This window comes from Ruditapes philippinarum, unplaced genomic scaffold, assembly GCF_026571515.1.
Source record: "Ruditapes philippinarum isolate M1 unplaced genomic scaffold, ASM2657151v2 ctg2021_1_1_1_1, whole genome shotgun sequence".
NCBI lineage: Eukaryota > Metazoa > Mollusca > Bivalvia > Venerida > Veneridae > Ruditapes > Ruditapes philippinarum.
Window position 1 is genome coordinate 18,413 of NW_026854452.1, and position 24,956 is coordinate 43,368.

The window sequence follows — 24,956 nt, forward strand, 5'->3', positions numbered from 1 at the left end:
GAACTGAACAAAACATACGGAAACAATATCTACCATACTTAATTATCATAACATGATCGAATTTAACTCATGTCCTTCAACAATTATATCATGCAATGTTCATGTCCAACGCTAGATCTTTTTATGTAGGGATTATTATTATAATGAGTAGTAGAAGATTATGTCGTCCATAGGTTATATATACATAAAAACCGATACAAAAACGATTTTTTTAGAGAAAATGTACCTCATCAAACAATAGAAGTAAGAAAGAGAAATATAAACATAAAAACGGCCAGCCGAGATTAATTCCATTTCTCTATGAAACGGCTAAGGTTGGCTTTTATACAATGCAAAGAGCAGGTAACTCGTGCATCTCCACAGTGATCTCCCCTTAATTCTCCGGCGTACAATTCTGCCAAGGGAGGTAATCACTGTGAGGAGTCTGAGACTGGTGAAGAATTTTAATTTATTTTCAAACTGAAAGAAACGTGAAATGACCACACCCAAAATTTCTTGAAATCAAGAAAAAGTTTACAGATTTAAAAGGTATCAAAATGTCATTATTTCTGTAGCGTATCGATCAAAATAATAGTAAAATGTTATAGTTTTCGGATATTGCATGGCCGGATGGGGATTTTCCCCAAGACCACTGTTTTTTTTACTTCAAATTTATTTTCTGTATAAATTCTGCGTGTCAATAAAATTGAATTTGGGTGTATCCATGTCATACATGCCTATTTCTAGTGTATTATAAATTATAAGGTGGGGGGGGGAATCCCAGGATCGCCTAGAAAAGCCGGGACCCGGGATCGTATGAAACAGTTAAACATAATTACATATAGTAATCCCGGGAATTGACCACCTATTCTCGGTGTATTATTATATAAGAAGATATTTTTCAGATAAGCCGGGATCGTATTAAAACATAGGGATCCCGGGAATTGACCAGATAAAGAAAGAATATAGTTTTCAGAATAGCCGGGATCGTATTAAAACATATAGGGATCCCGGACATTGGCCAGTTAAAGAATATAGTTTTCAGAAAAGCAGGGATCGTATTAAAATATATAGAGATCCCAGGAATTGGCCAGTTCAAGGATATAGTTTTCAGAAAAGCTGGGATCGTATTAAAACATATAGGGATCCCGGGATTTGACCAATTCAAGAACATAGTCTTTAATTTTCCAATTAGGCATATAATTATAAGTATTGTGATTTCTGCATTTTAAATTTGTTAATAAATAGCTCTAAATATATTTATATCCTAAGTTAAATTAATTTAACGTTCATTGTACATACAATAAAAACTTAACGTTTAATCGCCTTTCATTACGACAATAATCAACACAAATATAGTTTATTAGTTTTCCCTCTATATCTAATACGATCCCGGACGCCACCGGATCCCCCCCCCTACTTTCTCTCTTCAGGGCCGGCCCAATCAATTGTCCGTATTACCCGTAGTGAAAATTTTCAAGGATTAACTATATAAATTTCATATGGACAAGTTAAAAAATGCTTCACATGAAAACGGACAAGTAGATTAAAATCAGATTTTGCTTGCCCTGCTCTTGATAAAATATATATCTCTGCCATGTATGGCATGACTTAAAGGATAAGGCTAGATGTACCATATGGCTTCTTTCCAGCTTTACTGGTGGAGGAAGACCTTGGTTGCACCTTTGTGCATTATTTCAGGCACAGCTGGATACCCCAGTAGAAAACACTACTGTCTTTAAGATAACTTCAGAGCTACAGAAAAGCTTTTGAGTTAATTGGGTATTTACCCCTGGACTTGAAACACAATTGGGTAACACAGAAACAAAATTGGGTATCATTGAAAAATTTATTTTTTTGTGTAGATTAACCTTAATTAGATAATGATGTAAGCTTGTTTTAAGCTAAAAAGAATTTCTCACAACATCCTTTAATAAATAACTAAATAAAAAATGTTCTGCAAGACTGCACTGAAATATTAGATTTTTTCGTCCATTTCCTCGAAATTGTCCTCAGTCTGGGCCACAATTTAATTATCTCTTCATAGTATAAGCTTTTCCGTTAAAAAAGTATTGATATTTATATAATCAGTCTACTCAGCAGCTTCCGGTCAACAAATGGAAAATGAAAGTACAGAAAGGGAAACAGGCTATGTTTTCAGATTTGTTTGGCTGTTTTCGTCAGGTGAATTAGGGTCCGAGATATTGGAATCCAAACAAATTGGGTACTGAGCCTTTCATTTGCTTTTTTATAACTCAAAGATTTTATTTTAATTGGGTAAAGTGGTCAAAATAATTGGGTAATTACGCAGATACCCTGCTTATCTGTAGCTCTGTAACTTAACATTGTGGCACCTTCACTACCAAGAATCCAGGGGTTTTTTCCCAGGATTTTGGGAACATGACCAATACCCATTGAATTGGGAATTTCAGTGATGTTTGGTTAAAAACTGGGCAAAAATGCATGACTTAAATTTTTCAGTGATTAAATGAATACAAAGAATAACTGTCTAGGATGGCATCTGCAAAGATTTAACCTTTTACGTCATATAGACGTGTTTTAATGATGGCTTTTCGCCCCCCCCCCCTTTTTGAGGCCTCAAAGTCAAACAGTGAAAAAATGCCCTATTTAGGCCCCAGACACAGTTATTCTTTAAGAAATAAAAGTGACCACTTTTTTGGCGCCCCCCCATAGAAGGGGAATATGCCCCCTTCCATTTCCGGGGTTTGAAGGGGGCTTCCCCCCATCTCATCTCCAAGAAAATTTTGGACATTTGACAGGCTAAAAATGGCCTCAGTTGGATCATAAGGTAACATGAAGCCAACACTTGAAAAGTCTTTTACTCTATCTCAATTCATTGAAAAGTTGCAGCACTTTGAAATCAGTTTTGATGGAAAAAAGAATGCAACATAGTGATTTTTTGCAATTTTGAGACATCCCCCTGTTTCCATGGTAACAGTAAATTTAAGATTGAGCATGCTGTTACAGAGGCTTTGGTCCAGTCTACATTTGTGCCAAGTTTCATCAGTATTGAAGCATTTTTCATAGTTTCATAGCAGTTTGAACTTGTAGCAGGAGGCTTTTCAATGAAAACGGCCATTTTTTTACAATAATTTATGCTCATGTGCTAAATGGTTAAACACCGTAACAGTGAAGAAGCCCTTATTTTGAAAAATTTTTGAATTTGTTATTCAATATTTTTTTATTTTGTAACTTTTCAATTGGGAATTTTTTCCTGTGGATTGGGAAAATAATATACTATTTTCAATTGGGAATATGACTGAATATTGGCTGTAAAATAAGCCAAAAATCCCTGGAATCCAAAGTACTTGACAGAGTTCAATCCCTACAGCAAAGTGTAGTATGTAACATAAGGTCAGTTAACCAATTGGTCTTTTGTCAGTTTTGTTCTTTCTTCATAATCGTAGCAAATGAAATGTAGAAAAAGACAGAATAATTGTCTTTTCATTCATATTTTAATGAGGCGCATTGTTTCCCGGAAAGGGTTTTATTTCTCAAATCCTTACTTTTCAAGAAGTTACTTATTTACCATTTACCTGAAACATCTGCTTTTGTTGTGTTTTTGTAATTTAGTATTTTGTATGGAAGTGAAAATACTGTTTTATTTTCATTTAGCTACTTTTATGACACATTATTTCACATTCAGCAATACTTTCTTCAGGTCATAAACACCTTACATGCTCTAAAATCAATATTTATAACTCATATTATTAAGAATTCATTATTTGTTACTGAGGCATAATGTGCCTTTTAATAAAGAAGAAAATAAGCCCGGAACTTTTTCATCTTCACAGATAAAGAGATGCTGGAATGTCTGGTGCAATTTACCCAGCTCTAGAAGTGATTGAAGAGTTTGACTCGACTAAATGGAACCCACTTCACTGTAATGTGTGTAATGAACAATATAAGGAGCCATGTATATTGCAGGTAATATCCAAGTTAACTGCCCTTTTATTATGAAACCAAGCAGCATTTGTTTTAGTCATGTACATCATTAGCTACATTGAATATGACTTATGAGGTAAATTTCTTATTGGGCACATTTTGGATTGCATACTTTTATTAGAATTGATAAAACAATGTATCTGCTGCCAAAAATATTGTATTAGTTTTTTTAAAAAATTGATATGACAGTACATTGCTATAAAAGATAATGTCTCATGGTGTACAAAAATCACTGCTAAAATCTATGGTTTAAGATTTTTGAGAGGAAGACACTCATTTACTACCCTTAGAGTTTGCTTCTTGTAACAGACTTGCACAAATAAGATCTGATGATGTTGTAGCTCCAGTAGGTCTCAATTGCCTCAAGATCTCTGGATTAAAAAGCAAGCACAATGCCACTGTTTAAATGTTTTGAAATATATGTTGAAAGGCAGCAATACAAACTAAGGAAGATTAATGTTTTGTAATATCCTAACATTTCAAAAATCATGGGACACATTAAACAAATGGAAAGAGATATAGCTAGAGTAATACAAGGGACTTTTACATCCAAAGTACACTTGTACAGCATGTTCATTTTATTATTTCGTAAAAAGTGGTTTAATATTTTAACAGACGAACATTAACATGGTATGCGATGCTCTTATTGTTTTGTCAGGTCACTCTAAGTTAACCTGATTTACTATTTGTTATTTTGTTGCACAAAGATATATTACAGACTGTTCATTTTCAATCTCTTCACTCTAGTGCTACCACAGTTTCTGTACACAGTGTATACAAGGCAGGGTTGAAGAAGGAAAAGTAGTGTGTCCATTATGTGGGTAAGTCAAAATACAGTGTAACCTTTGTAGAGTGACCATCTGTGGAGTAAGGACCACTTTACTACAATAGTATCAGTTATTTTCATGGTAACACTTTATAATAAATCTAACCTCTCCATAGAAACACCTCTCAAGATCAAACTATGTCTCTGTCACCCAAAGGATGTTGCTTATGCAGAGGTTGTACTAAATGTGTGTGAATTACTTTGAAAATAATAGATACATGAAATTTGTCTCTAATACTGAATAATACTGTTAGACAAAAATACCAAGGCTGTTCTATTCACATGTACATCTGCTCTAGGGTAATATTGCGGTTGTTTTTTTTGCAGATATTAAGCATCACAGTGTTTAGTTTTTATGTTGAAATTGGTATCTCAGAACTACTGGAGTAAATGGGTTGAAACTTTACACTCTTATTTTACAGCATAATAGGAGTTAACTGTCCAAGGCCAATAACTATAACAATCATGCATTTTGACTAAATTATGGCCCTTCTTGAACTAAGAAAATTCTACATTATCTAGGCCCTTGTTATACTATGAATCACTGAGAATAGCCGAGCATGCTGTCCTACCTTGTTATGAATTATTTTCATGAATGTGTTGCAATTCTATTTACATGTAAGATCATTTTAAGTTTACTTATACATTATCATTTATATATTTATCATTTCAGGCGTATAACTCTGATAAAAGAAGGGAACACTGTCCCACCGCCAGACCCCATACTGAAGTTCTTGGTGGAGTCCTCGACGGGGGAGACAGTGACATGTGCCAACTGTGATCAGGTATGTTGCTTTGTGATATACCAAATAATAAAATTTATTTACTGAAAGTCTCCTCGAGAAACCCATATAGGCCAATCACTATAGGCTGAGAGTGAAGTTATTTTTTGGAGTGACGAAGGTATCAAGCTAGCTTACAAAATGTTGGTGGTTCTACTCAAGTGCCTGTTTGAGCCTGAAATAATGCACAGAGGGGTCTTCCCACACCAGTGAAGCTGGAAAGTTGCCATATGAGGTCTTCTATGTTGGTTCAATGTAAAGCCCAACTAAAAAAAACAAACTTTCAATCCATTTGAAATTTAATAAATGAGTGTAAACTATATTATTTCTTTTATCCTCTGAATTACTAAAGACTTTCAACTCTTCACCTTTCTTTTATGAATAAATAAATATTTTCACATTTCTTTTATGAATAAATAAAGATTCATATTTCTGTTATGAATAAATAAAGGCTTATGAATAAATAAAGTTTTTCTCATTTCTTTTAAGAATAAATAAAGACTCACATTTCTTTTATGAATGAATAAAGACTTTCACATTTCTTTTATGAATAAATAAAGACTCACATTCCTTTTATGAATAAATACAGATTTTCACATTTCTTTTATGAATAAATAAAGATTTTCACCTTTCTTTTACGAATAAATAAAAACTTTCTCATTTCGTTTATGAATAACTAAAGACCTGCTCATTTCTCTTATGAATAAATAAAGACTTTCACATTTCTTTTAGGAATAATGAAAACTTTCACGTAACTCAAGACCATTACATTTCAGACAAACTTGGAAATGTTCCACTGTAAGACGTGTAACCAGCCACTGTGTGTAACATGTAGGGAGGATACTCACCGCGCTAAAATGTTCTCCAAACACGATGTCGTTCTCCACACCAAACATACAAGAGATATACAGAAAGACTGTAGTAAGAATATCTTTACTTTTCACTATCAGGCCTTTCTTTCCCAGGATTTTTGCCAGGCACAGGGGCAAGTTTTCCCGGAAATGGGGGTGGGTGTGGGAGGGGGCAGGAATGTTTAAACTAAATTGAATGATATATTTTCATTTTTTACATAATTTCATTTTATTTGCAGTAAGATTATTTAATTAGCCTCTAGTGTCAAGGTCAAACAAATCGGAACAATAGATGTGAACTAGTGTATCCCAACATACTGTTTTGTTTTAAAATATTCTCTGAAATAAATTTTTACATTGTACATGATTTTAAATCCTGTGGAACGTTTCTTTTGTTAGCTCACCTGTCACAAAGTGACAGGGTGAGCTTTTGTGATCGCTTTTCGTCCGGCGTCCGTCCGGCGTCCGTCGTCCATCCGTCCGGCGTCCGTCCGTAAACTTTTGCTTTAAATGACATCTCCTCATAAACCACTGAGCCAATTTCATCCAAACTTCACAGGAATGTTCCTTTGGTGGTCACCTTTAAAAATTGTTCAAAGAATTTAATTCCATGCAGAACTCTGGTTGCCATGGCAACCAAAAGAAAAATCTTTAAATATCTTCTTTTAAAAAACCATTAGAGCTAGAGCTTAGATATTTGGCATGAAACATCTTCTAGTGAGTGTCTACCAAGTTTGTTCAAATAAAAGCCCTGGGGTCAAAATTGGCCCCGCCCCAGGGGGTCATTGATTTTCCCTATATGCATATAGTAAAAACTTAAAAAATCTTCTTTTAAAGAACCCAAAGAGCTAGAGCTAAGATATTGGGCATGAAACATCTTCTAGTGAGTGTCTACCAAGTTTGTTCAAATAAAAGCCCTGGGGTCAAAATTGGCCCCGCCCCAGGGGGTCATTGATTTTCCCTATATGCATATAGTAAAAACTTAAAAAATCTTCTTTTAAAGTACCGTAAGAGCTAGAGCTTAGATATTTGGCATGAAACATCTTCTAGTGAATGTCTACCAAGTTTGTTCAAATAAAAGCCCTGGGGTCAAAATTGGCCCCGCCCCAGGGGGTCATTGATTTTCCCTATATGCATATAGTAAAAACTTAAAAAATCTTCTTTTAAAGAACCCAAAGAGCTAGAGCTAAGATATTGGGCATGAAACATCTTCTAGTGAGTGTCTACCAAGTTTGTTCAAATTAAAGCCCTAGGGTCAAAATTGGCCCCGCCCCGGGGGTCATTGATTTTCCCTATATGCATATAGTAAAAACTTAAAAAATCTTCTTTAAAAGAACCATAAGAGCTAGAGCTTAGATATTTGGCATGAAACATCTTCTAGTGAATGTCTACCAAGTTTGTTCAAATAAAAGCCCCGGGGTCAAAATTGACCCCGCCCCAGGGGGTCATTGATTTTCCCTATATGCATATAGTAAAAACTTAAAAAATCTTCTTTTAAAGAACCCAAAGAGCTAGAGCTTAGATATTTGGCATGAAACATCTTCTAATGAGTGTCTACCAAGTTTGTTCAAATAAAAGCCCTGGGGTCAAAACTGGCCCCGCCCCAGGGGGTCATTGATTTTCCCTATATGCATATAGTAAAAACTTAAAAAATCTTCTTTTAAAGAACTCAAAGAGCTAGAGCTAAGATATTTAGCATGAAACATGTTCTAATGGGTGTCTACCAAGTATGTTCAAATAAAAGCCCTGGGGTCAAAACTGGCCCGCCCGGGGGGGTCAGGCCTAAAAAAAAAATTGATGTGTTTCTGGTGGCGAGACGAAAAAAAGTAGGGTCGGTAGGTCGGACTTTTTTTTTTTTTTTTTTTAGTCAATCAACGATTGTAGATATGTCAGATACGGATTATATGTACTTTAAATTATATTCTATAGCATATAAAAGTACTTAAAATGTTAGACTACCAAACCTAGTCTTCAATATTTTGAAATAAATTTTACCAATGGCATGACTCGACTTTCGTTTTCATTTTTTTTATTCTTACCGAACAACTGGCTTCAATTTTAATATTATCACTCTTAACATGACCATGCACGTCCGAAAAATGTTTTGAGCTGTTTTGCTGTGGTCTATTAATTTGATTTTCTGTTTTGCCAAACTATGATCGTATTTTTTAAAGAAAAAATCGCCAGCAGTGACACTTCGGCTGCTTGTTGTGCCGCCATATAAGCCGGTGCGCGTTAATACGTAATTGGAACCCGAATCGTCTGTGCCTCACATCGTTGTCGACTCGCAATACTAAAACCCGTCTTCAGTACGGTCGGTACGGGCGCCATTTTTTTTTTTTTACATTGATAAAAAACTTTGGGTCGGCGCTAAAAAATAGGGTCGGTCGGGCCACTGGAAACACAACATTTTTTTTTTTAGGCCTCATTGATTTTCCTTATATGTGTATAGCAAAAACTTAAAAATCTTCTTTGGAAAAACCCAAATAGCTAGAGTTTAGATATTAAGCATGAAACATCTTTAAGTAAATATCTACAAAGTTTGTTAAAATAAACGTCCGGGGGTCAAAACTGGCCCTGCCCCAGGGGTGTCATTGTTTTTAACTATATGTGTATAGTAAAAACTTTAAAAATCTTCTTTTAAAAAAGCCAATGAGCTAGAACTTAGATGTTTAGCATGAAACATCTTCTTATGGGTGTCTACCAAGTCTGTTCAAATAAACAAATAAAAGCCCTTGGGTAAAAATTGGCCCGGGGGTGGGGGGAACTATATACAGGTGAGCGACCTCAGGGCCATCATGGCCCTCTTGTTTTATTGTTTTAATTACTTTAATATTTTGGTAATCTTGTTTTGTAATTTATCCTTGCAGAGATCCATGGGGAGCCATTTATTCTGTTCTCTACAGAGAAGAAAGTTATGTTGTGTATAAACTGCTTCAGAGATATGAAAGTGTAAGTTGATCATCTGACTTGCTAGCTTGTAGCATTCAATGAAGTCTGTTTTTCTCTCTACAATTTCACTAGTAAATTTAACAAAACTGTGCTGTGCATATATTTTGATGTAACGTCATTTGTGTTCTACAGACATAGTGTGGAGACATGCTAATTGTTAAGTGTGTCATTGAATTTTTAGCTCGACTATTCGCAGAATAATCGAGCTAATGCAGTCACCCATTTGTATGTAAGCTGGTATCTCTATAACTACTGAAGGGAATGGATTGAAACTTCACACACTTGTTCTCTGTGATTATCTAAGATGATTGGCACAAGTCCCATAACTCTGATTTGCTTTTTTTCATAATTATGCCCCTTTTTCGACTTAGAAATTCTTGGTTAAGTTTTTGTATGTAAGCTGGTATCTCCTTAACTACTAAAGGGAATGGATTGAAACTTCACACACTTGTTCTCTGTGATTATCTAAGATGATTGGCACAAGTCCCATAACTCTGATTTGTTTTTTTTTTATAATTATGCCCCTTTTTCGACTTAGAAATTCTTGGTTAAGTTTTTGCGTGTAAGCTGGTATCTCCATAACTACTGAAGGGAATGGATTGAAACTTCACACACTTGTTCTCTGTGATTATCTAAGATGATTGGCACAAGTCCCGTAACTCTAATTTGCTTTTTAACATAATTATGCCCCTTTTTCGACTTAGAAATTCTTGGTTAAGTTTTTGCATGTAAGCTGGTATCTCCATTACTTCTAGAGGGAATGGATTGAAACTTCACACACTTGGTCTCTGTGATTATCTAAGATGATTGATACAAGTCCCATTACTCTGATTTGCTTTTTTGCATAATTATGCCCCTTTTTCGACTCATGAATACTTGGTTAAGTTTTTGCATGTAAGCTTGTATCTCCATAAATACTGAAGGGAATGTATTGAAACTTGAAGAGTTTGTACCTTTTCGGACAATTTTATGTATTCATATAGGTAAGCATTATTATACTCAATGAAACACCCTTGTGACAAATTTTCGAATAGTCGAGCGTTACTGTCCTCCGACAGTTCTTGTTGTTTTTTTTTTGCACTTTGATATGTGATAAAATAAACTAATAAATTCATGTAGGTTCATGATTGAATTTATTCAACATGTATTCGGTTCAGTATTGATCATACACTCATTCAAAATCCTCTACATAGTAAGTGGCATACGCTAGCAGATTACCTGTTACAGTTTTCAAAAAGTTACTCATTGGTCATATTGCTCCGCAAATTTCTGCTTCTTTTGTATTTAGGCAATTAGTACATTTATAGTGAATTATAGTGTGCTCATTGCGGATTTTGCAAAACCCACACAAGACCCCATAGATTTGACTGACAATATGGAAGTCAAAATACCACTTTGTTTACATTTTTGTTATTTTCTATCACAAATTATTTCACATATAGTACTCAATTCTTCAGGTGAAAAACATCTTACATTGACTAAATCCCTTATCCCTTAACAACATCTGCAACGCATGTTTGCCCTGTCTATGCAAAGAAAAATTAATTCATGTCTAAGGCTTAATCTGTCTTTAAAGGAACAAGTCTTAAATGTTAAAGACAAGTTTTAGATTTAATTGCACTAATTCCCTAGCATTTAATGAATTTCAGCAAAAAGGTATCTTTTTTAAACTGTTCATATTGCTTCAAATATATCATAAGTGATAGTTTAACATATTTATTGTTACATTAAACAGGGAGAGTCGGTCACATTGTGTTGATCTAGAAACTGCCTACAAACAAGGCTGTCAGAAGATTGATGATACAATGCAGGTATGTCTGTTAATGTAGGTACAATTAGAATTAAATTTACACAAAAAAGTATTTTCCGCAGGTTTCACATTATTCTGAACCGATATCCCAGTAACCTGAACATATGTAGTACCACCTTTGAACATAAATGAGCCGCGTCACGACAAAACCAATGTAGTGCGTTTGGGACCAGCATGGATCCAGACCAGCGTGCGGGTACGCGCAATCTGAACAGGATCCATGCTGTTCGCTTACCAACTCTTTTACAAGTAGAGAAACTGATAGCAAACAGCATGGATCCTAATCAGACTGCGCGGCTGGTCTGGATCCATGCTGGTCGCAAACCCATTATGTTGGTTTTGTCGTGAAGCGGCTCAAATATTATTGCATTTAATCATTGATTTTATTTTGATAAGTATGTGTACTTTTAAATTAAGATGCAACAACCGAAGTATCAAACATTTTTTATCAACCTGTCCTGTCATTATTTCAGTCAATACGAGATCTACAGAGCTCGGTCAGAGATGGGATATTTTTAGTATCAAAAAGTTTGTATCAATCTGTCCTATCATTATTTCAGTCTATCAGAGATCTACAGAGCTCGGTTAGAGATGGGATATTGTTGTTACGAGCTTTACTAGAGGAGATACAGATCAATGCTGATAATGAGAAACAAGATATCAATGATCTATATAACACGATGCAGGAGAAAATCATAGAAACTAAAGAAGCCTTACTGCAGGAAATTGACAAGTAGTTTATGATTTTATCCTTTCTAAGAAATTAGATAGAACATACATGGGGCATCCGTGGCTGAGTGGTTAAGGTCGTTGACTTTAAATCATTTGCCCCTTACGGCTGTGGGTTCGAATCCTGACAGGGACTATGGATTCTTTCATGTGATAGAGCTATCCAGCTAGCTTACGGAACGTCGGTGGTTCTACTCGGGTGCCCGTTCGTGCCTGAAATAATGCATGGAAGGGCACCTGAGGTCTTCCTCCACCAGTAAAGCTGGGACGTTGCGACATGACCTATACAGTGTTGATGTGACGTAAAACCCAATCAAACAAACAAACAAAAGAACATACTTATTCATGAAGTCGTTCAATCCTTCTGTCACAATAACTGACGATTTCATATAGCTCCCACATTTATTTGTTGATATCTAATTATATTTTGTACATTAATGTACTAACCATGTCCAGATATGAATAAATACAACTCTGTATGGTATGGAGGGAGATGTCTTCAACCCCACCATATTATGTTGGATTTCACGTCACATCAAAACAGTATAGGTCATCTGGCACTTTTCCAGCTTAACTGGTGGTGTAAGACCTCTGTACATTATTTCAGGCACAAACAGGTAGCTAAGCTCAACCGCAACTCTTGGATGAGAAAAATAAAGATATGATTTTATATGAAAATCAATTGTCAATATTGCCCTGGTTGCCCATTTAACCTGTACAGACAAGTGGAAATTTTAAACACTTTACTTATATATAGATAATATACAGACAAATTATGAAATGCTTTATACAAAAATGAATAAGTAAGTCAAAATCAGATTTTGCCAGCCTTGCTGTTGTTTATAACTTCTAGAATTATTATGTTTACAGACAATTTGTGGAGAAAGAAGAGTTATTTAAGAATCAGCTGGTCAGTCTACGAACATTTTTACCGACCCTACATGTACATCTAGTCACCTGTGCCGCCTTCTGTGGCTCTACGAGTAAATATGAGTTCCTAGACTTCACTTACGTAAGTAAAATTTCTCATCATTTATGATTTAATAGATATTATTTGAAATTATTTGCCTGCACTATACGCCATGTTGTGAGAAGGTAAAGTTTGCTAACTTTGGGTTCGTGATTTGAATTAGAGACACAGAACATTTAAGTTATGAGGATATGATATTAGTTATATAGATTTTTGACAGGTTTATATGGCCCTATATAAACAGCTTTTATGTATATTACCCAAGCTGTTATATGAAGGTTATATTTCTAAAAATAATTTGTATTCCACCATATAACCTGTGTCAAGAATCTTTATAAAGAATTTGTAATACTACAAACTTCCTTTTTAATTCATAAATCAACTGCATAAATGATCCAGGAACACTTAAAATTGTTAGCTCTATGTCCTGATGTGCCTAAATCTTTTGTCAGGTGATAGAAAGAACTCTACATTTATTGAGACTTTGTTAAAATAATTATACTAATATTAAATGTGTCCCTCAAGAGTTTTTATAGCTTGCCACAATTCTTACTTTACATACTTTCGATGACTCGTTAAATATAAGACTATATGAAATCAGCAACAATAACTTTTGGAAGATATCCAAAACAAAGTACATATACATGTACACATAATTTAATATTTTGTGTTTAACATACTAGGAGATGATGAGAAGACTGACGGCTATCATCCAGGTACCACAACCCCTCCATCCATCACAAACCAGTGAAATACTGACTGATTATAAAACTAAACTAGCCAGGTATGTCCTCAAAATATTATTGTTATACTAAATAGTTCCACCTGGCATCAAAGCGTCAAATTTTTTTTCAAAGGTCAGACTTAGTTTAGTGACTTTATTACATATCATCTTCAAAGAATGAGCCCTGAACAGGCTGAATTTCAGAAAAATGAACTTGTCTAGCTTCTATTTTTGGAACGGTCCATTATGAATTTTGGGGTTATCAAGATGAAAATTTGAAGATAGTCAGCAAACAGTGTAGAGCCTGGTCTGACTGTACAGATTGACAGGCCGTCCTGGCTCCATACTGTTTGAAAAGGCTAGTCATCTTGGGTTCCAGCAGATAGTATTCAATCAAATACAAGCAAAATTTTAATACATGTATTTTATATACTTTATACTTTATAAACAGTACCTCTTTGCATTTTTTTTGCAAAGACTATGTCTGAAATCATTGAAATTTTAGGAGAATAAATGTACGAGATAAAAATATCCGACCTTTAATTAAACATATTTTCTATTGTTTATTATTATTACTTGTGAAAATGTTGAAGTTCTATAGTAAGATATTTAAATTATTTGAATTATTATCATCAGTTACTTCTAGGATGTAGGTCATTAAATTCAGATTTTATTGCATAATTTTAGGCGAGAAAGATCATTAAATTTTGTTTCTAAAAAGCTTGTTTCCTTTATAACAGGTGTTTGGAACCATTATTATTTCCACATAGAAATGGCATAACTGTTCCAGTTTCCATAGCAACCAATGTGTCAACAGGGTCAAGGTCAGCTTTTATATTACATACTGATTGACCCTTAACCTGCTTATTTTGTATAATGGACTTGCCCTGGTGTGAATTTGGGACAGTCTATTTAAAGTTATGGGATATCAATATCAAAAGTACAAATAATTGAGCTATTTGACAGACTGCATGCTGGCTGGCCTGGCTCTATACTGGTGGCAAAGGCTTGTTATTTATGTTCTAGCAGGTTAATGATTAAAATCAAGAATTATATTGTCTGTAATTTTTTGTAGATTTAGGCTTAATACTCTATTATCCATACTTTAATGTGTTAATCATCAGTCTTTTTGAAATGTTGGTTGACCTGCTGGAGTAAACATTGTTTTAAATGGTTTTAAATATGTACAAATATAATATAAATTCATAGATAAATTTTATTGGCAACAATTTTTAATCTTGAAGTTTGCAAAAAATGATATCCAAAAAGTTCTGATCATTATTTAAAAAACTATTGTAAATCACTTGATATTTGTGAGACCTTTTTTTCACAAAAACCTTTTTCTGGATTATACGTGGATTGTTGAATTTGCAACATCATATCCAATTTATGTTTCGTATAGTGCATGTTATGTTGTGTTATAAAATTACTGGGAATCATGAATTCATGACACAACTGATTCTGGAATAATAGTGAAAATTAGAATATAGCAAATTATACCTGATTTACAGTATACAAATGGTTTTATCATTAAAAATTAAACTGATTTTTATTATGCCCCCGCCATGTAATGGCCGGGGCATATAGTGTTACCCTGTTCTGTCATTCCGTCCTTCCGTCATTCCGTCCTTCCGTCATTCTGTCATTCTGTCATCATCAGTTTCCGTTCATTATCTTAGTAACGGTTGCACACATTCAACTCAAATTTGACATATGGATATGTAATGAGAAAATACAGGTCAAGTTCGAATTTGGTCATGGTTCGATGATTTTTGGCAGAGTTATGCCCCTTTTACTTTAAAATAATATGAAATTTTCAGTTACCGTTCATTATCTCCCAAACGCTACAACACATTCAACTCAAACTTCACATATGGATATGTCATGAAAAAATACAGGTCAAGTTCGAATTTGGTCATGGTTCGATGATTTTTGGCAGAGTTATGCCCCTTTTACTTCAAAATAATATGAAATTTTCAGTTTTCGTTCATTATCTCCTAAACGGTACAACACATTCAACTCAAACTTGACATATGGATATGTCATGAGTAAATACAGGTCAAGTTCGAATTTGGTCATGGTTTGATGATTTTTGGCAGAGTTATGCCCCTTTTACTTTAAAAATAATATGAAATTTTCAGTTTCTGTTCATTATCTCCCCAACGGTACAACACATTCAACTCAAACTTGACATATGGATATGTCAAAGGAATGCGCAGGTCAAGTTCAAATTTGGTCATGGTTCAATGATTTTTGGCAGAGTTATGCCCCTTTCACTTTAAAAAATAATATGAAATTTTCACTTTTTGTTCATTATCTCCCCAACAGTGCAACACATTCAACTCAAATTTGACATATGGATATGTTTTTGAAATGCCCAGGCCAAGTTCTAATTAGGTCATGCTTCAATGATTTTTGGCAGATTATTGCCCCTTTCACTTTCTTGAAAATAATATGAAATTTACAGTTTCTGTTCATTATCTACCCAACAGTGTTACATATTCAACTCAAATTTGACATATGGATATGTCAAAGGAATGGGCAGGTCAAGTTGGAATTTGGTCATGGTTCGATGACTTTTTGGCAGAGTTATGTCCCTTTCACCTTGAAAATAATATAGATACATCTTAGGAATAAGCAATTTAAGTTTGAATATGGTCGAGGTTCAATGATTTTGGACAAACTTATCTTTCTTGAATGTTGGAAAAATTTTGAACTATCAGGTTCAGCACTCATACTTATGTGGAAATGTATGTAGCCATTATTTTGGCTACAAATATGCATTGAAAAGTTTTAAGGGCTTTGAACTTACAATGAAAAAAATAATTTGTGCAAACAAATTTGGAACTAAATATTATAACATCTGAAATTTTGGCTGCATGCGGGGGCATCCGTGGCATGATGACACATTTCTAGTCAATTAATAATTTTACCGATCAGTTTCTCATCAATCGTAAAGGCAAATAAATAATTACGAAAATTAAATGTATATGGTTTGATGTAACTATCTAACATATATGTGGTATTATAATTCCAGGTCCCCGGACAAGTTGGAAACTGGCAAGAACGTGAGTGAAGAGTCACCTGACGAGGAGAGAATCAACAAGACTCGACGTATCCAGAACAAGAAAAAGCTCAAGTTAAAACTGATGGAGAACAAAGGCTTCTTTGCTGACCATTGCAAGGAATTTGATGAATCTCACATGGTAACTAAAATAGTTTTTTTTGTTGCTTGTCACCTTGTGAAGCCTATCTCTGATTTTGTATGTTCCTTGGGTGAAGAATATATTGCTGTTCTTTCCTTCCTTCATTCAATCTTTGCTTCATTCAGTCCTTCAGTCAGTCCTTCCTTCATTCAGTCATGTTCAGCCAATCTGCTTGAGCCAGTTCTTCCTTTATTCATTCCTTCAGCCAGTCTGTCCTTAGCCAGTCCTTCATTCAGTCCTAACTTCATACAGTCCTTCAATCTGCCAGTCATTCCTTCAGCCAGTCCTTCATTCAGTCAGTCATTCAGCTGGTCTTTCCATCAGCCAGTCAATCATTTTGTCCTTCATTCACTCTTTGCTTCATTGAGTTTTTCAGTCAGTCCTTCCTTCATACAATCCTTCATTTCATCTTTCATTCTTTCAACCATTCCTTCCTTCATAAAGTCCTTTACTACTTCAGCTAGCCATTCCTTTAGTTCTTCAACCAGGCCTTCCTTCCTTCAGCCACTCAGTCCTTTCCTTCAGCCAGTCCATCCTGTCTTACTTTCTTCAGTTCTTTTGGGGGTCATGAATAGTACATGTTTAATTTATTAACAATCTGTGCTTTATATATATGTGATATATAAATAAAAGAGGTCTTCTCTTCCTTAAATAAGATGATGCTTATCGCAATAACTGGAGGCCATTGCCACCATCTGTACAGTTTTACAAGACTCTATGATTAATGTTTAATATCAAAATACATTATTATGTAGTACAAATTTCAAACCAGAATATGTCTGTTCGAGACATTCAAGACAGTAAGGGCTAAGTTGGTGAGCTGGCATACACTCACAAGTAAAACTATTGGAATGTAATTTCGGTATTTTAAAAGTGTCAAAACCTTTCTTTTTCTTTTTTTCTCTCTGATAATCATGCAAAACAAAAAATATTATACATTAAAATTATGAATAAATACTTGAAGGTATTGTTTTATTATAATTTTATATAATATATAATTAGGGGTTGATGGGGTCAGTGGACAGTTTGAAGCAGGCAGTGCAGGAATTACAACGTGATATTACACTACGCAGAAGTCTCACTAAAGATCTCACAATCAATGATTTAAAAACAAAAATTTCACAGACCGAAGAACTTCTTGATGTTCACTTTTCTACAATAGAAGAAAAACAGCCAGGTCTCGAACAGGTGAGAGTGTAACTTACTTGGTTTTAGAGTGTAACTTATTTGGTTTTAGAGTGTAACTTATTTGGTTTTAGAGTGTAACTTATTTGGTTTAAGAGTGTATCTTACTTGGTTTTAGCTTATTTCATTTTAGAGTATAACTTATTTTGTTGAAGTGTGTAACTTATTTTGTTTTGTTTTTTGTTGGTAAAATCAAAAATTCAGGTTGACTGTAAAATTCGCCTGATTGTTATAATTTATATGACTTGTATGTATTTATGTCTTCCACCAAAGCAGTTTGTACTGTGTTTTACAATTATGAGTATAAGTGACCTTTAGAGACCTGTCCGGCAGTGCATGAATTCTTTCATGTGAGGAAGTTGTCAAGTTGTGGAAAGGTTGGTGGTTCAACTCGGGTGCCTTGTTAGTGCCTGAAATTATGCACTGAGAGGCACATGAGGTCATATAACTTTTGCTTAAGTTTGTACAGAATTTTTGTGTTAGTTTATAGACATACTTCCAATTTCATTCCTGGAACCAACCAGTACAGAGCAATAAGTGTAAAATTTTTTGCTCAAGAAAACAACAACTTGTTCCTAATGGGTTTTGAACCAACACAGTTACTAATCCTTAGGTGACTAGTCTGATGTGTTAAATACTCAGCCATGCTGCCACTTAAATTTTGCTTTGTAGCTATGACTCGAAACTTCACCAAAGGATTGCTGGTATACCAAGTAGCCTATTTGGACTGTGAGAGCTTATCATAAAATACATGTATATGCTATAAAAGTACATTTTCTGTTTAATGCTTTTAATGTGTGATATTTGTATATTCTATATGTAGCACTGGGAAGAATCTTTAGAGATGATCGCAGCTGAACAAGAAGTCTATCAGGGTAAGTGTTTTTATCACTTCTTGCATAGAAACCCTTGAAAATCTCAAAGAAATATGTTAAAGGAGAGAAAATCTTGCTCTTCAAAATCTATATGCCTTTAGGTCCTTGTAATATATAACATTAGGCGCAAGAGTTTTTACTGTAAAATCGTCCTAAGCCGGTCAAATTAATTCAAAACTGAATATCATTATATGAACTTAATAAAAAGAGCAAATGGTTATTTTCTTGAATATAACAAGCCCATCATTGTACTTAACTAGGAGAGTATGTTGTAATTTAGAAAGTTCTTGAATAATTTTAGCCCAGTTACAGGACATAGGTCGGTTGAAGAATGAAGTATGTTCAGTGAAGACTATTTTGCAGAAACTGATGTCGTTCATGTCATCTATAGCCAATGTCACACAAAGATTAGCTCCAAAGTAGGTTTTATATCTTACCACTTATCTATATTTCTTTCAAATTTCATCAGAACTTGTTCAAGAGATACCAATCTAATCATTGATTCCCCTCACACATGTTCAAATTGGTTGACTGTAGGGGCGTCCATGGCTGAGTGGTTAAGATTGCCAACTTCAAATCATGTCCCCTAACTGCTGAAGGTTCAAATCCCACTAGGAACTTTTAGATAATTTTTATGTGATGAAGCTATCCAGTTAGCTAACAGGAGATTGGTGGTTCCACCTGTGGATGAAATAATTCATGAAGGTACTCGTGGTTCATTTCCGCCATGTGACCGGTGCAGTGTCTGTTTCACTTAAAACCTAGCAAAATAACAAAATAATTTTACTTTTTAGAAAAATGCAAGAAATACCTGTATCCAAGTATCCCAGTTTCACTTAAAACCCGACAAAATAACAAAATAATTTTACTTTTGAAAAAAATGCGAGAATTACCTGTATCCAGGTATCCCAGTTTCACTTAAAACCCAACGAAATAACAAAATAATTTTACTTTTTAAAAAAATCCGAGAAATACCTGTATCCAGGTATCCCAGTTTCACTTTAAAACCAGCAAAAAAACAAAATAATTTTACTTTTTAAAAAAATGCGAGAAATACCTATATCCAGGTATTATATTAAATTTCCAACAGATGGACGGACAACCAGCTGCATAATAACAATATATGCCAAAAAATTGCAAGTATGAGTAAAAAGTGTCTGATTTTAAACTTTTATCTTAAATCGTAATTCTTTTTTCATCAGGCTAGGAAAAGCAACATCTGCAGCCGAGAATGACAGTCAACATAATGCCTTGTTTAGACAGATTAGTGAAATGCAGCCTGATTCACAACAAAGGTATTTTAAACATAATTTTGGTAACTTTTTCACCTTTCTCTCCATGGAAAAAATCAAGTACAAAGTGCAGTTGTCGGGTAAGGTGAAATTTCTCTGTGACAATTAATCTTAGATTTTGATCGTAATGATTCTGACATGTGGAGTAAGTAGTTGCTCATTTTAGAAGATATTGGTTATTACTGGTTAATTATACAGGAAAGCTGGTTATGTGGACCGACTCTAGAGAAACGACCAAAATTGTGTTAAAATCGGCTGATAAAAAAGAAAGCGAACAAACAAAGCAGCATCTGCAGAGCTGTCACCAGTAGAGCAGTAACCAACCTGTTTGCAATTACAATATCAGTTCTGCCTAAAGTAAAACTGTACAATTACTTTAACCTCTCTAGGACAATACCTCTCTGGAACAGGCGATATCTCTGTCTTTCAAAGGGGTTTGCTCTGTAGAGGTCGTACTGAATAAAATGATCATTTTGAGTCCCAGTTTTCTGTCATTCATAAAATTATTTATAAAACCACATTGTCAATTTTTTTAATTTTTTTATTTTACAGAGTTGATGCAATTAGAAATGCTGAGGAAGAGAGGGATATCAAAACGGCTAACAGAGTTAACCCCCTTGATGAAGAGTTGATAAAAACTAAAGGACTCCTGAGAGCGCCGTCTGCTCGGAAAGATCCGACAAAGCGTCTGTCGACAGAGATTAAAGAATCAGGGTCAGAAGATGCTAAGAAAATCTCAGCTACATCTAAAGACCAGGAAACAGACAAAACTGATCTGGAAAATGATAAAGATGAATTAAAATGCAGTACAGATAGTATTAAATCTACAGGGGAGAATTTGCAGAATGGCCCAGTCTCCCCGTGTTCTGATCATAGTGGAAATGCCAGCACTGAGAATGATACATTAGTACATGGAGACACTCTAAATTCAGATATAAGTATTGTTAACAGTCCAGAAGATCAGGAAAATGATGATATTATGACTGGTGATGTAACAGGTTCTATGCCAGATATAACAGTGTTAGTGGCAAGGGCAGATAAGGTCAGTGAGTCAAGTTCGACCGGGGAAGATACTGAAGGAAACACGAGCAGTATAGCAGTGGTTACGCCGGAGTCGGACTCCGAATTAGACATAAGTGTGAGCATAGAATCTTTGCAATCGGAGGAAAGTGAAAACGTGAGACCTGGTCATGTGAAAGATCTTATCGCTAAGGTAGATAATATTTCGAATCTAAATACTGGCGATAAGTCACCAGGGGCACGTTCTCCAACCATGTCGTTATCTGATAAACTTTGTATTTCCATGGAAGACCTGCACATAGGAGTTAATGGTAGACCTGTGACACCCGACAGTGTTTCACCTGTATCTCTGGAAGCCAATGGAGTGGATAATGATCGCATGAACCAGTTTGTGTCCTTGGATAGTAATGGTAAAGCATACAAAGTAAAGAGTGGTGACGAAAATGATGTTTCCGAGAACGGTGTCGAGATTAGTGAAGCGTCTGGTGATGGGGATGAAGTCTATGTCGCTAAAAGCTTGCCAGAACTAGCACAAGTTTTTGAACCTGGCGAGCTAAAGCAAAAGAAAAGGAAAGCGAAGAATGGCAAAGGAAAACAGAATGAAGATAAAAATTAAGTCATTTTGATTTAAGGATACAGTGGTGTGAAATGTTTAAGTGTGTTTAAGTGTTGGTGGCTTTTCATAATTTGGGTCGAATTGGGGAAAGTAAAAAAATAGGTACAAATCTTACAGTAAGCAGACAAATTTTTGGCTAATTAATGAAAAAAGTCTTAAATTGTTCTATTCTGTTTGAATGGTTTTTCTTAAAATTTGTAAGTATAAAAATTGTCATCACTGACGATTATCAGAGACATATTCGATTGTTCCATTCTTTTATTGCAAGAATCCAGTTATGAACTTTTCATATATAAAGGCCTGACATTCCAAGTGTTGTTAAACTTGGTTGCCTTGAAGCTGTTGTAGTGAAACATACAAAGAAAGGACATTAAGACTGAAAGATCAGGATAAAAATATAGTCCGACGATCAAAAGATAAACTGCTGCACTCCATATATGCTAAATCAAGTATTTTCTTTTTTTCCCCTATGCATTTCTGTGAAGTAATTGAAGTTTAAGCATTGTGTGCAATGGATATATTTCTTTAACCCTATGTGGTGTAGTCATTTCAATGAAATGAATATATTAACCTTTGTGCTTTCAGCAATATTGTGCCAAATTTTATCCTTTTATATTTTATATATGTTATTTATGTCTAAAAATTTAGTGACAGGCTTTTATCGCTCTATATGCAACTATGTTTTCTTTCTTATCTATTTTGCATTGATGTTTTTTCGTTATTGCTGAAGTTGATTATTTAGAGTGCCTTTCATAATTGTTAAGATGCAACTTGGATAAAAAATTTCCATGCACCTCTTTTGGTTATCAAAGATATTTTTTGTCATTATTGAGTTCTTTATACTTTAAATTGATGATTTTACTGCTAGTCGATTGCTTAATTATTTTATGAAATAATTAGTTTTATACTATATTAAGTAACTGTATATAAAGTTTTATAATCAAATGCAAGTTTGTTTCGTCACTTTTCATTGGATAATCTTGACTTTTATATAATTTTGTATACAAGGCTGTTGTCAATTTATGAAGGAATGTCATTTGTTTTCTCTCTAAAAGGAAGTTTGCTGTATAATAAATTTGTTATAAAGATTCCTTACAAGTTATATGGCCATATATAAATGCTTGTTTACAATATAAGCAGAGCCTAGTAGATTGGGTTATATATGCAAATAACCATTTATATATGGCCATATCTATCCAGCTAGCTTACATAACGTCAGTGGTTATACTCGGGTGCCGGTTTGTGCCTGAAGAAATGCACAGAATGGCACATGAGGTCTTCCTCCACAAGTAAAGCTGGAACATCGCCATATGACCTATAATATGTCGGTGTGATGTAAAACCAAATCAAACAAACATGTGGCCATATAACTTGTCAAAATCTTCATAACTAATACTATATATAGTATTACCATTTCTCATTGCAAAGTTGTTTATATACTGATACTTTAAATATTTGGTGCGTTTTTGATACTTTTCATTGACTGCTAACCTTTAATAGGATTTCTGATCTCTGAAGCTACACATAGATTTTCCTACTATTCATAAGGTGCTGCTATGTTTTTAGCTGTTTCAAAGCCATGTAGCAGTCATGTATTACATTGTGTTGTTTTTGTGACATTTTTCTTTCCAACCTAAACAGTATTTTGATAAAGTCTTGATGTATTATGCTGCACATAAAATTCATTTGGTTACAATTACTTTTGTAACTTTTTTCTTCCAATCCCAAATGTTATTTTGATAGTTTCCATGAATTATGGTGTACAGTTATGGTATCTATATATCTATATGGATGAAACAGATCTTATAATAATGCATCATCTATACTTGCATCTGACAATCAGTCTCGTTTTCAAATCCAAACTATCGGCCGATTTCATTTCAACATTACAGGAATGTTAAGGAATTCCTAGTTGTGCATTTTACCCATGGTTGATTTTCATTTCCACAATATTTTAGAGAGGTTTTGTTTTTATTTTTGAAAAAACTTTTTGAATAGTTTCTTTGTTATAAAGTGGTTTATGTTGTTAACTTTGATTCATTTAACCTATACAGCTGTATGCCTATAGGTCATGTAATCAAAGAATGTTTAATTAATTTATGCGGTAAATTACTATAAAGTTTTTCATGTCTTTGTCTGAACAAATGATTACAATCTGGGTCTTCTGAGTAAAGTAGGAGTGCTGTTGTATGATGTAGTGTAGATTTTTCTTGTTTATCAGACAGGATTATCTACTGTTTACATTGATGCGAGCAAAGCCAGTATCACACCCCAACCCCCATGTAAGACTAGCCCCTTGCTTTCAATGATGTCATTCCTGCGCTCCATTTATGAATAAATTAGGATGATGTCATTTTGCCTTTAGGAATGAAGTTGTAAATTCATACATTACTTTAAGACAAAGGTGCTAAATGAATTATCTATTAGTTATTATACTTTCTTTCTGAATATGATTTATGAGTGATAAGCAAAAAACTAAAATCAAACACAGGCTGTCCTCAGGAATACCTTGCTTTCAAGTAACTTTTTAGGGGGAAATTGGCATAGCCCCATATAACCACGGTACCCTCAAGCTAGATATTCTATTCTATAGTGTGTACTAGCATTCTGCAGATGTAAGATTATTATAATCTAGTGTCAAAAACAGTGAATGTTGCTTGTACGTATGTACAATATACATGTATTTTAGTGATTATTGTGTTACAATTTATATACAAAGCTGCAATAATCAGTATTTTCCCTTGTTATTGTTTATTTTTCATGTATTTTGTATTTTCATTTATTTTTGAGATTATAACATTAAAGCAAATTTCTTTATGGGCATTATTTTAACATGCTTTATACTTTGTCAGAATAAAAAAAGATAATTCTCAAATGCTTTGACTTTCATCAAATTTATGAAACTATTTCCGTGCAAGTAATGAAGTTTGGGAATGGTAAATATTTCTGGCAGTCATTTCAAAATCAAGAGTGACAAAGTTATGGAATGCACAATATTTGATGCCACCCAGAAACATACAAAACAAACAAGGTCTGTCCACAAGACAGCTCACTCGACTATTCTCAGTGCTTGACAGGAAGAAAGGGATATAACTTAAGAAAAGGGATATAATTCTGTAAACAGGTAGTTCAGAATATTTGTACCCATACGTTAGCTTAAGGTCTTCAGGGTA

The 24,956-nt window shown here is 34.3% G+C and overlaps 1 protein-coding gene across 1 annotated transcript; it reads left to right on the forward strand.

Annotated features, from left to right (window-relative positions):
- The first annotated feature begins 401 nt into the window (after positions 1 to 401).
- Positions 402 to 24,657, forward strand: LOC132740167 (RING finger protein 207-like). The gene is made up of 17 exons (XM_060728019.1): positions 402 to 528; positions 3,795 to 3,927; positions 4,693 to 4,766; positions 5,445 to 5,556; positions 6,330 to 6,474; positions 9,275 to 9,356; positions 11,092 to 11,167; positions 11,727 to 11,899; positions 12,766 to 12,907; positions 13,549 to 13,649; positions 14,330 to 14,413; positions 16,627 to 16,795; positions 17,798 to 17,983; positions 18,804 to 18,855; positions 19,157 to 19,274; positions 20,058 to 20,150; positions 20,700 to 24,657. Exons 2-17 carry the CDS (start codon positions 3,811 to 3,813, stop codon positions 21,781 to 21,783), a joined length of 2,808 nt encoding a protein of 935 aa, XP_060584002.1. The 5' UTR covers positions 402 to 528; positions 3,795 to 3,810; the 3' UTR covers positions 21,784 to 24,657.
- Positions 24,658 to 24,956: the final 299 nt, after the last annotated feature.

Excerpts from the sequence above, each read along its gene's own strand:
- LOC132740167 (XM_060728019.1), top strand. The coding sequence starts at position 3,811 with ATGTCTGGTGCAATTTACCCAGCTCTAGAAGTGATTGAAGAGTTTGAC. Across the intron at positions 11,900-12,765 it reads TTACTGCAGGAAATTGACAA|ACAATTTGTGGAGAAAGAAG; the intron begins GTAGTTTATGAT and ends TTATGTTTACAG. Across the intron at positions 14,414-16,626 it reads AATGTGTCAACAGGGTCAAG|GTCCCCGGACAAGTTGGAAA; the intron begins GTCAGCTTTTAT and ends TTATAATTCCAG.